The sequence below is a fragment of the Carassius gibelio genome, chromosome B7 (genome assembly GCF_023724105.1).
Source record: "Carassius gibelio isolate Cgi1373 ecotype wild population from Czech Republic chromosome B7, carGib1.2-hapl.c, whole genome shotgun sequence".
Classification (NCBI taxonomy): Eukaryota; Metazoa; Chordata; class Actinopteri; order Cypriniformes; family Cyprinidae; genus Carassius; species Carassius gibelio.
The window spans coordinates 10583152-10597969 of NC_068402.1; the positions used below are offsets into that span (position 1 = coordinate 10583152).

At 38.2% G+C, this 14818-nt stretch overlaps 1 protein-coding gene across 2 annotated transcripts; it reads right to left on the minus strand.

The window, feature by feature from the left end:
* Nucleotides 1-75: 75 nt before the first annotated feature.
* si:dkey-183c6.8 (protein O-GlcNAcase) lies at nucleotides 76-14704 on the minus strand. 2 transcript variants are annotated; one of them, XM_052559966.1, is made up of 18 exons: nucleotides 14622-14704; nucleotides 14368-14530; nucleotides 12086-12137; nucleotides 7717-7814; nucleotides 7037-7167; nucleotides 6739-6910; nucleotides 5826-5924; nucleotides 5451-5720; nucleotides 5091-5177; nucleotides 4217-4635; nucleotides 3876-4062; nucleotides 3699-3755; nucleotides 2921-3006; nucleotides 2666-2770; nucleotides 2487-2578; nucleotides 2190-2385; nucleotides 1937-2093; nucleotides 76-1843 (listed from the first exon to the last, which is right to left on the minus strand). In XM_052559966.1, the coding sequence occupies exons 2-18, from the start codon at nucleotides 14408-14410 to the stop codon at nucleotides 1707-1709; spliced, it is 2388 nt and encodes a 795-aa protein (XP_052415926.1). In that variant the 5' UTR covers nucleotides 14411-14530; nucleotides 14622-14704; the 3' UTR covers nucleotides 76-1706. The 2 variants fall into 2 exon arrangements, with proteins under 2 accessions (XP_052415926.1, XP_052415927.1); XM_052559967.1 differs by having other exon boundaries at nucleotides 3888-4062; nucleotides 14368-14681.
* Between the last annotated feature and the right edge of the window lie 114 nt (nucleotides 14705-14818).

Here is a 14818-nt window from a genome sequence, read left to right on the forward strand (position 1 = left end):
CATGAAATGAATATATTGTAAATACTAATGGACCAAATATACACATAAAGGAAAAAGGGGAAAAAAAAGGAGACCTTTTGCGAGAAAGGAAAGGTTTTAATGATGCTGTAAACACATTTTATTCCATTATTACAAAAACTGCAGTTGTACTGTACCATAATCCTTAAAAACATTAAATGCAAACAATTTAACATTAAATATTACTATCTAAGCTGAAACCTTTCAGTGTACAAATCACAATTCCAACATTAAAACCTGCAGAAATAGTGAAAGTGCTCTAAAATGGGTGGAGAGTAAAGTTAGCATGCAAAATCAAATGTCTTTAACCATAAATGTACAAAAACTAGCAAATAATCTCAAATCAGTGAGATTATATCAAACGATATCAAATCAATGGTTCAAAAAGCAGATTTAATTTATTATGTTTTTTTATGATTGCCATGGCGATTAAAAAAGGCTATTGGTTAAAGATCAAAAGGCATATTATTGAATGTGTGGACAGACCTGCATACAGTGTGTGTGTGTGTGTGTGTGTGTGTGTGTGTGTGAAGGGACAAAGACAGAAGATAGGTAGCTAGAGATAACAATAATTTAGCCTCTCAGAAGATTAGTGAGTATGTGTGAGAGAAAAAGAGAGTTCATTCAAAGAAAGATCTATAAAAAGCCCTGTGAGATGCATCATGATTCATCGATCTTGGGAGGTCAGGGTCCCTTCAGCACACTCCAGGAGCTATTTCATGTCTATTTCATGACAATATTCAGGAGTCTGCTTTGTGAGCCTGACCATGACTGGCTAGGTGAAGTTTGTGTGTGTGTGTGTGTGTGTGTGTGTGTGTGTGTGTGTGTGTGTGTGCTGAATATAAAAGAGGAAAATTGTGCTTTTTGCTCCTACATCCATCGATAGCTGCAACACAGACACACGCAATAAGAAACAGCAAGTTTTATCATCCCCAAATGCAGACCCAAAAGTTTATGTGAACCAATAAGAGCTCCAAATGCATGGTTCAGCGAGAAAGCACACTGAATGCTGATTAACGAAGATGAAGCTGTAAACAAGTGATCACTATTACGTTCTCATTTTGTCCCTAATGTTTTTTTCACAAAGCTCCCAGCTTCGACCATAAAGCCTAAAGGCCTGTTCACACTAAGACCAATGTGAATACATGTCAAGAAATGTTCAAATAATCACAAAAACTGCCTATAGACAATCTCTGATAGTCCCACAGCTACTCAGTGTAAACGTATACCATATACCTACATTTCTCTAAAGCCCAGACCTACTGTCCAGCGTCATGGGTTGTTTTGTTAAATGTGTTTGTACATTTTTATTGTGGCTTGTACTATTATAAATAAAATATTCACAAACCAAATATTTTAACAAACCAAACGAATCAGTCTGATGCCAAATTTGTGTTATTCTCTGAAATGCAATGCTTAAAAAGCATTCAAAAATAACAGATCATCATAGTATAATATGGTTTTTACATCTGACCTGGGATTTGATTTTGGCATGCAAAATGCATTTAGTTTATTTTTTTATTTGATTGTTTTGGGGAATAGACCTTAAAGCTTCACCAGAGGACTTTCTAAGCCCAACCATTTTTCTAAGCACAACTATAACCCCAGCTCCAGCTTCAAACATGGCAACATGTTCATTTGAAATCTGATTTCCTTTCAGCTGGATCATGTGTGTTTTAGATATCTGCTTATAACAGCCTCCCCAAAACGACACCTTCTCTAGGCCGTGCTTCTCCGCGGAGGATTTCCAGAAATCCCAGCTTTGTCAGAAATTCCATCCGTAATCCATCTGTAGGCTGGACCTCGCAAAATACACCCTGTGAACCTGAGGAAGAAAGAGAAATGAAATACTCAAGGCTAATCTTGATGACACTATCAGCCAGTCTGGAAACATGCTGAAAAATCAGCGTTAGTTCACCGTTAGCTTTAAGGGCTGTTAGCAGGGCTGTGAGGAGGCTACGACTGACGCTACAATCCACCAGCTCAGGAAGAGCCTCGAGCCTAAGCTGAGATGGGAAATGATACAGCAGGGAGTCTGGATAGTCCTGTTCTTCGTGGAAATACAACAGCATCTCCTAGAGGTTTGGAGGAGAAAGTGCCAGGATTAGATGTTACTATATTTAAAATTACTGTATAATAAGTGTGCTTGTGTGTTTAGCTTTAACTCTTACCTTTGTTGCAGTATGTCCATTCGCTCCATGGGGGCGTGAAGGATATTTGTCCCTCATAGCAGGTAGCCAGGAGGCCTGACATCTTTTGGCAAAGGAGCGGACATCCAGAATACCCACAGCGCACCCACATACACCCAGTTCATCCTCCAGAACCAAGCTGTACTCTGGGCACAAGGCCAGAGACGCACCCAGACACCTGAAACACAAACACACACCAGAATGAGGCTGATATTTCTCATATACCTCATGACTGCAAAACAAGGAAATGCATATAATATGCTTGAGAGCTATTCTTGCCTGTCCCCAATGAAATCTGGATGGGAGATGGCAGCTTCCTGGCTCCCTTTACCCCTCTGATGCAACTGACGCACCATTCGGTACAGCTCCACCTAGAGTTGTGGGGAAAAAAACAAAGAGAATAGTCAGAAATGTGTAATGAGATTGAGTCAAGTGGTTACCAAGTGTGCTCGAGTCACCTTGTCTTTTTGCTGGAATGGCCGTATATTATAAAGTCGAGAGGTGGGGAACAGAGGGGGAGGATGACTGAACAACTCACTGCTAGTCCCCACAGGCAGAAGCATCTGATTCACACAAACACCAGACACAGACAAAACAAGAGCAAGACAGGAAAAGATCAAGGAAGACTGTGAAAAACTGCAAAAAAATCAGTCTGATCCTTTAACCTAATCTAATCTAATTTGTAACTGAAGCATTAATTATATTATTCTTACCTGCACCTCTCCAGATAGTCCTCCTTTAAACACCCATGGCTCCGCCTCCACACCATGGAGCTCCGCCCCCGAAGAAGCCCCACACCCTGTGAACAATTCCAAACATCAATCCACTGCAGGAACCAGTAGGTTTAAACAAATCATTTTGTGTTGCTTAACTGTGAACACATTCAAATGTGTCATATTTCAGGTGGTTACAAGACGTGTAATGTGTTGATTTTTAGATGCACCATATATTTGATGAACGATATTTGAACATACTACTGTTTGAATGCACTACTGTTCAAAAGCTTGGAGTTGGTAATTTTTTTCATTATTTCTGAATTGGTCACTAAGGCTGCATTTATTTGATATAAAATAAAAACAGCAATATTGTGAAACATTATTACAAAAATGTATTTTTTTTTAAATCTTTAAATCTAATTTATCCCTGTGATTGCAAAGCTATGATATGCTCATTTATGCTCAGTTATGCTGCTTAAGCACTTTGTGGAAACTGTAATATTTGTTTTCCAAAACTCTTAATTGAATATAATGTTGAATAGAAATAATGTTTTGCAACAATTTTGCTAAATGTATCTATTTTTTTTTTTTACTTACTTAAACCAGTCATTTGAAAAGAAGTGTACACTAACATGAAACCAGAACATGGTTCATTTCTGAACATTTCTACATTTCTCTCTTTTCTTCACACAAAGCTAGTATAGACTTTAGAAAACTAAATATGCAGAAATGAATATGCTACAGTGTATAGGATGTATGCATGTTTGACACTCACAGTGGAAGCAGTTCTTCCAGGAGCCTAGTGGAGAACCTTCACTCAGTATACGTCCCTCTGTGAAAAGGAAATATGCTTGTGAGAAGATGGGAGATGGGTTTCTCACTTTTTATTTATCACATGAGGGGAAAAGGCCTACATGACGGGAAAATATCATCAAGATCAAATCATCCCTACTGTCTCTTTCACCTAGCCAGCAGATGAAAGCCTTGGCCACCAGCAGGGTGTTTCTCAAGTCCCAGATGTAAGGGTAAAGGTCGTAGAGAACAGCCCTATTGATGCTGTTCACAACAGCACCGTGAAGTAAAGCCACATCATCACACGCAGCCAGGAAACGGCCCGCACGGTCACGCCATTCCTCTACCTGAGAGAGCACAAATAATGAACAAAAACCTCAACCAAATTCCACTTTCATGATGAATCATTTCTAAAATCTCAATATCATCAACTTTATTATAAACATATCAAATGACAAGTTAATTAATAGTGAATATTTTTAATAAAAAGGATCTTTTCACCTTCTGTGGTGAGGCCTTCTTGCCATTGCCATTGACACTGACGCAGTGACAGTTGGCTTTGAGCCAGGTAAGGTCCTGCAGCAGTTTCTGAGCAGGTGGTCCATGTTCATGAGGCAGGTAGTACAGGCCTACAAGCAACTGGACCTGGGCCTCGCTGAGAGGAACCTTCCCAGAACACAATCCCCTTCTAGAGATCTTTTCATGGCTGAAGCTCCTGGAGACCTGGTTCTCCCCAGCTTTCAGATCCTGGCTCATAAGAGGATCTGCTGGGATTTCATCGCTAGCGAGTGCCCCTGTGCTCCGGGAAGAGGTTATGGGACATTTAGGCTGGGCTCCACGTTGATTGTCTGAGCTATCGGAGGACTTTGATTTAACAGAGAGCGTTAAGGGCTTGAGGTCTGTTGGCCTCACTTGACGACCTAAAAGAAACAGTGAGTAATGTCAGCACTTACAGATCTTTGTGACAATAATCAATTAATAATCAATAGAAACTAGCTGAAATAAAATAAGTTTAAGTACCATAATAAGCGAAAATAAAACAGAAATTAAAGCTTAAAAGAAATACATACATATATATATATATATATATATTTTTTTTTTTAATACAACTAATAAAATACAAAATCACATAACAATAGTAAAACTGAAATTTTAAAATATAAAAAAAATAAATTCTAGTTACAAATATGACTAATTACTATAAATAGCACTAAAATGTTAATAAAAGAATAAAATGTTAATAAAAATGTTTTCAGTCATTCAATTTTATGACATAACAAATAAAAATGAAAATATATTTAATGTACATAAATCAAATTTACAAATAAATAGAGTTTTTTGTTTTTTTTAAAATAGATGTTTCGGGATGCTTTACCAGGCTGCAGAGGAAGGCTGAGCTCCTTCATCCAGTCTTGCAAGGCCGATGACAACGCTCTATCCACACTATAGGCCTCTTCATCACCTACAGAGGTTACACTAGGTCAGCAAGGGGCAGAATATTTAATACTCCTATTGAGTGCTACTGTATGTTTGTTCATTCAATGTTTAAACGCTCTGCGTTTTTACATTCATTAATTTACAGCAGCAGATGCTTTTATACAAAACAACTTAACATTCCATTTAAGATCCGCATTTTATCAGATTTTGCATGCCCTGGGAATCAATCTCATAATCTTAACATAACTACAGCCATACTACAACATATAAGCCTCTCTATCCTCCATTCTGCTCTCACCTTTCCCCTCCTCCTTTCCTTCTTTATACCAGCTTCCCAGGGTATGCAGAGGGATGAAATTGGCTTCAAATTCGCAGTTTGGATTTAGCAGCAGACCTCTCAGATGGGCCTTGAGTCCAGGGGGGCGGCCCTTAAAAGGCCCAAGGAAGACACGTCGGGAGTCATAATCATTAGCATGAAGGTTGTCCCAAATAAGGGGTGGCCTTCGAAGCACCGACTGGACCTCAGCTAGTGATTCAGGACTCAGTTCCCGTGATATCACCTTATTTCCTGTAGGAGAATGATGTGATCAAATATGTGAATGTTAGAAGTGTGGTTTCTGTTACAAACTGACACTCAGTGAGTATGCATCATCACACTGAGAACGTCTCTCACCGGTCCAGATGACAGAGATGCCAGGGAGAAGATCCTCCCCAACTTTCAGAAGGTAGAGAGACTTTGACACACTAGGAGTGCACAGAGAACTACAGTACTCTAGAGAGAAAACACAGTACTGTTTCAGGGAAAGAAGGAGTGAACAATGTAAGAAAAAGGCACAGAGGATGAGGTTTTAAGATGGGAAGAGCGGTGTCAGATCATTCAAAATGTGAATTCATTTAAACAGATTTAGAGAACTTTACCATTATAGCATTACGTCACTTGCTCACCAATGGATGCTATGGAGTGAATGGGTGCCGTCAGAATGAGAGTCCAAACAGCTGATAAAAGCATCACAATAATACACAAGTAATCTGCCTAACTCCAGTCCATCAAATAATGTCTTTTAAAGTAAAAGCTGTGTGTTTTAATTAAATAAATCCTTCAATAAGGCATTTTTAACTTTAAATCATTGCTTTCTCGAGTCTAGTCTGAAAATTGGAGAGAAATATTCACAGATCAAGAACTGCTCTGAAACAAAAACAGTACAAAACTGTTCTTAGCATATATGTTAGTGAATTTTGATGTAAGAGGACAAAGTATAGATTACGGATATTTTGGCCAAAAGCTATAGGTTAAAGTTAAATGCCTCAATGAATTATTTGTTTCTTACAAACACACAGGTTTTACTTTACAAGATGTTAATTGATGGATTGGACTCAACTGATGTAATGCTAAACGTCTCCAAATCTTATGAAAAAACTAACTCTTGTACATCTTGGATAGCCTGAGGGTTAATACATCTTAAGCAACTTTTAATATTAGCTTGAACTATACTCCTTCAAGGTAACATTAAGTAAATGCGCCACCTTATTAAACTGAATTTTGCTCTGTAATGAACTAAGCTTGACATATGTATGTATTAGCTTGCCAGTGGGACAGAATAGGAAGACAGGTGGTTCCCCCAGGAAACGGAAGATCTCATTGGCCACGGTAACCTGGGCGTGAGCAAATGAGGAAAAGGCCTCTGTATCTGACTGGCACATGGAGTGATCAATGTCATCAAACAGGAGGGCAAAAGCCTGACAGCCCAGGTCTGACACCTAGTGGAGAAATAGTGGCAATGATGAACTAACACATATTAGTCAAATAGAACAACAGTGTAAATGTGTCTTTCATCACAAGAAAGCATGATAAAATTGAGAGGGAGATGAAGCGATTTTGCTTACTTGTCTGAGTTTACGTTTAAGCAGTGTGAGGTCACAAGAGCTGGAGAAGACAATGTCCTGACCCGGAGAAAGAGCGTATACAAATGTCAAACCCCTCGACTCTGCCTCACACACCAAAGCTTTCAACTGAGCTGGAGACCGTGACAGAAAGATGGGGAGAGAATGAAAACGTGAAAGGTTTTCAGGTGTGATACGGCCACAATGGTGCCACAAATACCATACTAGAATCACACTACTTTCTGTTATACTGAATGCAGGCAAAAATGTATCTTTTTATATAGGTAATTATCTGAAAAAGGCATTTGGGTTAAGATAGGAAAATCTAACACAGCTGCAGCTCACATCAATAACTGTAAGGGCATATAATGGCAAAATACAATTTAATACCATTATGTTTGTATAATAATGTGATTTTGTTGCAATTTAGGAATCTTATTCTTAGAAATACATTAACAATCTCTTCTAAGACGACCAACCATTTATATTCTGATTGCTCAGATTATGTTTTCTAGATATGAATATTTTGGGGGCAGTAATAATAAAAAATAATGAAAGCCTTTAGCTGGAAAAAAAAAGGATGAAATTAAAATAGACAGATTAAATAAACACCTTAACCCAGTGTTTCTATATACTGTAATCTGAAATATATATGAATATTGTGTATAAATAAATACACTTACCCTCTTCGTCTGCTGAATAAACCTCCCTCCACAGTAACCTGTGTTTCAGATCATCTTTAGGACCATACAGATATGTGTTCAAACTCCACATCTGCATCCTGAAAGGGTGCATTAAGAGACAAATCATTTCAGAATTTCAAATAGATTTTCAATCATGTTTTGAGAATATTGTGTAAGAAGAGCACAAGGCACAGCAGGGAGAAAGAGAGGAAGAAAATAGAGACATTTATTGATCTTGCATCATTAATAATATAAGGGGTCGCATTTCCTGCAGGGAAGGAGTGTGAGTTTAACAACAGCAAAGGGTCGATTCCTCTGCAGAGGAAAAAAGTGAATGGTCTGCCCATCTATGAATTCAACCTATTTATGAACAGAACAGGTTTATCTGCAGTGTGATATTTGAGTGTTGTTCTTAATATAATGTATATTAATATAGTATATAATTTTGGTGGCAATGGCAATAGCCTCTAAATAAATATTAAATGAAGATCATGATTTCTGAATAAAATGTGCACTATTACCAATATAGAGATTTAACTTGAACTTTCAAGTCCCATGGGAACTTCTGTGATGTAAAGGTCACAATAAAACATTAAGAAATCTTAAGAACTTCTTGCCATGCTTTTGCAATTAAAATAAAAAATGGCTTTAAGATTTTATTGCTTCATCCATGCCCCAGATTATTTAATTCTTTAAACCCAAATCTTAAAATGCCAAATCATAAATAAAATATTAAATTTTTACAATTTACATAATGAGTGAAGTAATAATTTTGCAATTGTCCCTTTAAATATATCAAAAGTTATTATATCTGGTAACCAACATGTCAGTGATATTATTCAACATGTTCAGTGCATAATGTAGAATCAAGTTGTACATTTGCCGAAATTATTGTAAAAAATATTATTTCATTCTACTTTGCAAACTGGCACATGATGTTTAGCCTATATACTGTTGGACATTGCTAGTGGACATTAAATAAACTAGTGATGAAAGTGTTATTTTCTAAAACTCAAAAAGACAAGTACTCTGATCTGTAAAATGACTGTTTCAGAGGATGGGTTTCTTCCAGATTAGCATCTTAATCAAGATTTCAGAGTAAAAACGAGGTAACTATAGATGAAATATTACATCTTTGCCTACCACAGAATGAGTGTGTCTGTGTGTGTCTCAGGAGAAAAGCAGACTCTCTAAATAGATTGAGGCTAGTGCTTGTCTAAAATATTAAAGAACCTCCCCAAAGGTTAACCTCAAGCAAGCCTGTGCAAACTCACTCACACACACACATACACAAAGCTAATTTTGGGTCGCTCCCTCTCCAACCTATTTAAAATGCTAATGCACAGACAGAATTTATCATTCACTCTTTCTCACCCACTTCCTTTTTCTCCTCCTTCTCTCCCTTCATCTACTGCATCAGCACAATCGCTTCACTCTCACTCGAGCGTGTAAAAGTTCTCATTCTCTTTCTTTCGCCTGCACTATTAATCTTTTCGTCCAGGGTTGAGTTTGGACCAGTGCCTCTTTCACTTGTGTGTGTGGGTGGGATACTCTCTCGCTTCTCTCCTTTCTTCCTGTGCAGATGGATTCCCACACACTTTAATTTCTGTCATGTCCAAGCCATTGTACATTAATGTAAATTCTACTGATTTGGACATCACAACCAAAGGCATCAATCAGAACAGGCTATATATATATATAAATCAGTAATATTTCACATAGTGGGTATGCCATATACCATGTGTTTAATGAATGGGAACGAATATATCAATCGCAATCTTTTTTTCAAGTTTAAAGGGGGGGTGAAATGCTCGTTTTCACTCAATATCCTGTTAATCTTGAGTACCTATAGAGTAGTACTGCATCCTTCATAACTCCAAAAAGTCTTTAGTTTTATTATATTTATAAGAGAAAGATAGTCTGTACCGATTTTTCCCGGAAAAACACGACCAGCTGGAGGCGTGACGTGTGTGCAGAGCTAAAGAATCACGAGCGCCAGTAAGCTTTTGCGTTGAGAGCGTTTGGAAGCTGTGACATTACCGTGAGGAAAAAAACATCCAAAAAAAAACATGGCTAACAGTCAGATTCAGCATATATTTATGATCCAGAATCAGATCCAGATGCTGAAATTTAACAAGAGCAGCATCTGCAATGACGTCTCTATGTGGTATGTACTGAAACTGTATATATTTGCTTAGCGGTTTTGGAAAATGACTAAGTTCCACTTTATGTCGTCTTTTTTTTTTTTTTTTTTAAGGTGTGCATGTGGAAAGTGTAGTTTGATGACAACATCACATGTTGTTTACTTGATGTGCTTACGCGCCGATAGCTAAGTTAACAACACAGTGATATTTGAAGCCGTTTTACTCACCGCCTGCGGTTCCAACTCACGATCATGACCCTTTTTTGTTGGGATTGCATTATCCTTAAGAAATAAACGATACGCAAATCCGGCGTCAAACTGGGCCTTGTTTGTAAAACAAGCATCTTCGAAATGCAGGGAACAAACAAAAACACTTGCACAACTCCGTTGATGCTCTGTAAAAATAAACTCCATCCACTGGTCCCTTAATGCTGTTTTTTCTTTGGTAATCTGTGCAGGGTTGTCTTGCCCTGGCAACCAAAAACACACTTCTTCTGTGACATTTCGCGACGCTCTCGCTCTGATCAGTGAATTCCTGTGCTCTCAGTGCTGTGCTATACGGGAGCGTGCGCTCTTCCGGCAGAAGTGCCTTAGGACCCATACAAGGAAATTCCGCTCCATCTAACGTCACACAGAGCCATACTCGAAAAAAACTTTCCGAAACTTGTGACAAACCGGAAGGAGTATTTTTGGAACAAAAATACTCCTTCAAACGTACAACTTAATTTTTGAAACTTTGTCCATGTTTAGCATGGGAATCCAACTCTTTAACAGTGTAAAAAACTCAGTATGCATGAAATAGCATTTCAGCCCCCCTTTAAGAAAATCTGCTTTACCAAACTTAAAGGAAGGAAAATAGTTAATGCCAGCTCACTGAGTAAAGTGTGAGCTTGTTCATTAGTGCTGCAGCAAGAGAGAGAAAAACTGCTTTCTGACAGAATGGGAGCAAGAACTCTATACGGGACAGCAGCTAATACTTGTTTTAAGTGTTGATGTGTTGCTGTCCCCTACAGGAAGACTTCCTAGGTTAATCAGCTTGGCCAACAGCTTCATTTTTGTTGGAAACCATATTGGCAACCAGCTAGACCAGCACTAAATCAGTCTGAACCATCATGAAAAGATGGTGTTTTCAGCAGAGATACCTCAAAAAGTTAACCCCAAGACGAACATTTTCAGGATATTTAAAGTGAAGTGAAATTCAGCCAAGTATGGTGACCCATACTCAGAATTCGTGCTCTGCATTTAACCCATCCAAAGTGCACACACAGCAGTGAACACACACACACTGTGAACACACACCTGGAGCAGTGGGCAGCCATTTATGCTGCGGCACCCAGGGAGCAGTTAGGGGTTTAGTGCCTTGCTCAAGGGCACCTAAGTCGTGGTAAAGTCGCCGGCCCAAGACTCGAACCCACAACCTTAGTGTTAGGAGTTGTCTAACCACTAGGCCACGACTTCCCGTTTACTCACCATCCATCCAAGATGTTTGTTCATCGAAACAGATTTGGAGAAATTTAACACTACATCACTTGCTCACAAGTGGATCCTTTGTAGTGAATGGGTGCCATGAGAATGAAAGTACAAACAGATAATAAAAACAACATTCCATCCATCAATTAACATCTAAAACACCCTAATGATTGATTTATGTATTACAAATATGGAGCTGTGTGGATTACCAATGTGATGCTTTTATCAGCTTTTGGACTCTTATTCTTATGGCACACATTCACTATAATGGTAAATTTCTCTAAATCTTTTCCAATAAAGAAACAAACTCATTCAGATATATTGAGGGTGAGCACATTTTCAGCAAAATGTCATTTTAGGATGAACTATTCCTTTAAGAATATAGCAAATAATAATAATACATTCTCTCTTTTCTTCTACTTCACCCATGCTCTGATTCGAAATGGACTTGCCACTGACTTCACCATGGCTAATGTATGAAGAAGTGTGAAACTGGCTCAGTGGAGTCATGCTGGCTCCAGTGTCCAGTCATTAGTCATAAAAAGCCATTTGTCTCTCTGCCTACACGACTTTACACCTCTGCAACGCACCAGCTGCTCTGTGCTGCCCCCCATACTGCTATGATGCCACCATGTTGATCCAAATAAATATCCCATTTTACATTACACAAATGCAGATATATAATATATAATATTTGGTGTCCCTGATATACAAATGCATATAAAGTTAAATCCCGTCATCCCATCCCATACTTACCACTGAAATAGCACCTTCCTTTGTTCCATTGACCAGGGTCTCCCATAGAAACCTAAAGAGTACAATATACAGATAAAGCACACCTTTAACACATGCAGACACACACGTGATTTGTTCTCCATTTATACAAGGCAGAATTTCATAACCATCACACAAAGCTTCAATATTTCGGTTCTTTTCTGCCTCCTCTTCACTGCAACCCACTCAAAACAGACGGATTTTGGGCAGACTGTTATTATGGGCTTGGAGCTTTCATGCTATACTGGACCAGTTATGTAATAACAGTCAGGGCCATCACTAGGGGTGGACACTGGGAAGCACCGCAGGATTATATGTAGCCAAGCAAAGCTTTGTTTGAGGCACTCTGTAACAAATAAACTAAATATGAAGACTGCCATGGCACTACTTGAATTCACTCTGAATACTTTATGGCTGGTCATTTCACAAGTTGGTCACGTGGACTCTTTCCGTCTAATACTTGGCCAGAATAAGCTTAAATGAGAAACAGATTTTTGAAGCAAGCACAGACTTTTTGCTGCAACATTGTGCACTGTTTGATGGTTGCTTGTGCAGAAAACATTTAAAATAATTAGTAAAATATTTAGATACACAGAATTCATGTAATTCATGAAGTTAAATATTTATGTGTAAATGAATATATATTTAATATTTATTAAATTATTGTAGCAATTATAAAATTTGGCACTGACAAGTGTTTGGGACCGCACATCATTACGCTGCTCTAGCATTCTAGGATTAGATTTTGCTGCATTAGGAAATACAGCGGTTGGTTATTATTTATTATTCATGCTGCCAGCCATTCTGATGGAAAAACAAACCATGAATATATTCATGCTTGATTTGCTTCAGTAATTATGAATATAGCATGACTGGTTACTGGTATGTGAACAACAACAAACCAATAATTTGTATAGAATACATTTATATAGAAAGATGTTGTATGGAATGTATGGCTCTGGCCATCAGAATGAAAAATTCTATTTAGAAACTCAGTGTATCTTTTATTTTACAGCAGTCTGGCTTTATTAACATGATTATTCAAGTCAAGACAAATCTATTTTATTTGTATAGTGCTTTTCAGTATATAAATAAGATGCAGTTGAAATCTCATATTGTCTCATGACGTCTGAAACTTAAACTTCACAACTGGGGAGTACGGCTGAAATTGGATGTTCTACATTCATCATCTTTTCACTGTAACATGACAAACCAGCATCTGTTGCAGCTCTTCACTGTTACTAACTACAATTTTTGCCATGCAGTTATAGTTATATCAGTAATGGATTACAATTTGTCATTAATCTACCCACCTCTGGCAGTGACTTGTCAAGGCAAGTGCACAGAAAAAAAAACATGACCTTAATGTTAATGATATCTTAATATCATCATACTTTATAGTTGTACTTAGCAAATTACAGTTGGGTAATAATAAAGTTTACATTCTGCAACAGTCCAGATTTGCTGTATAGTATATATCACTTGATGTATTTATGTATGTATGCAGATATAGCTGGATATACTTAGATATCTAACTTTATATAGAAAGCTGGGTGATACTATTGTTCACAATTTGCAATGATATAAATGACGACATAGATTTGTTACATAGTATATATCCCTTTATTTTTTAGATCACAAAGTGTGTCTCCTCTCTTCTTTCCCACATATTCTAGATATTCATGCCAGTGTGGTCCTAAAGTTTGCAGCTGTGGAACAGATGTGGGTCAGTAAGAAAAAGCTACTGGAATCCAGCAGGGTGACATTTCCACAGGAGAAAAAAAGACAAATCACCCACTGAGCCAATAATGTGACACTGAGCTGCAAACAAGAGTAAGGGACCAATTAGGAGATATGCACAACATACCTGTGTGTGCACAGGGGACGGAAATGTTTGTGTAACTGAAAGTGTGTGTGTGCGCGTGTGTGTGTTATGGTCTCTGGCCAGCTGCTTCCTATCACAGTCCAGTATAAATATGGAAATAAATACCCAGGATGCTCCACGGCGCCTTAATAAGATGAATTGCCCTACTAGCCCATAAATTAGAAAATGGGCTATTTTAGAGGCTAAGTATATGTGTCTTTAAAGCTTGGCGCTTGTTTTTTTTTCCCGTAAATAATTTGAGTAAATAACGGTTTGACAATACATTACCGCACTAAATCACGTTAGACGTGACATTTAACGGATAAATCTCATGTATCTCTTTGGTCGTATCTATGGCTCCCACCCAAGCACCAAGATAAATGATGTTTCTTTAACTTACCCTCAACAACACCGCATAAAAACTCGTGTGGCCCCTCCATCATCGCTGTGATTGTCTGTCGGGATGCTCAGGATGCGGATTCTTCAGTCTCTCCGCGCCTTGTCATCCGGACTGAAGTCTTCAGCCGCGCATCCTCTCCTCCGCCACACACTGAGCATGCGAGCTAAAGCGGCAAGGCATGAAGATAGAGAAGAAATGCGTTTATTATTGCTGTTATGCGTTGTTTTCTAGTAATCAAACATTGGCAAACTGACAAACGTGGACGTTTCTCGTCTCTGTCAGCTCGGTTCTGCCTCCTCCCGTCTATTCGCTCAAAGCACTCTACGCGATGTTGCCAGATCACACAAGAACAAACAAGCAACCTTGGAGTCGATAAAAAAAAAAAAAAGTAAAAAGTCTAAAATAAGCAAGAGCTACTTAATTTAGCTTAAAATAATCATACAAAATCACT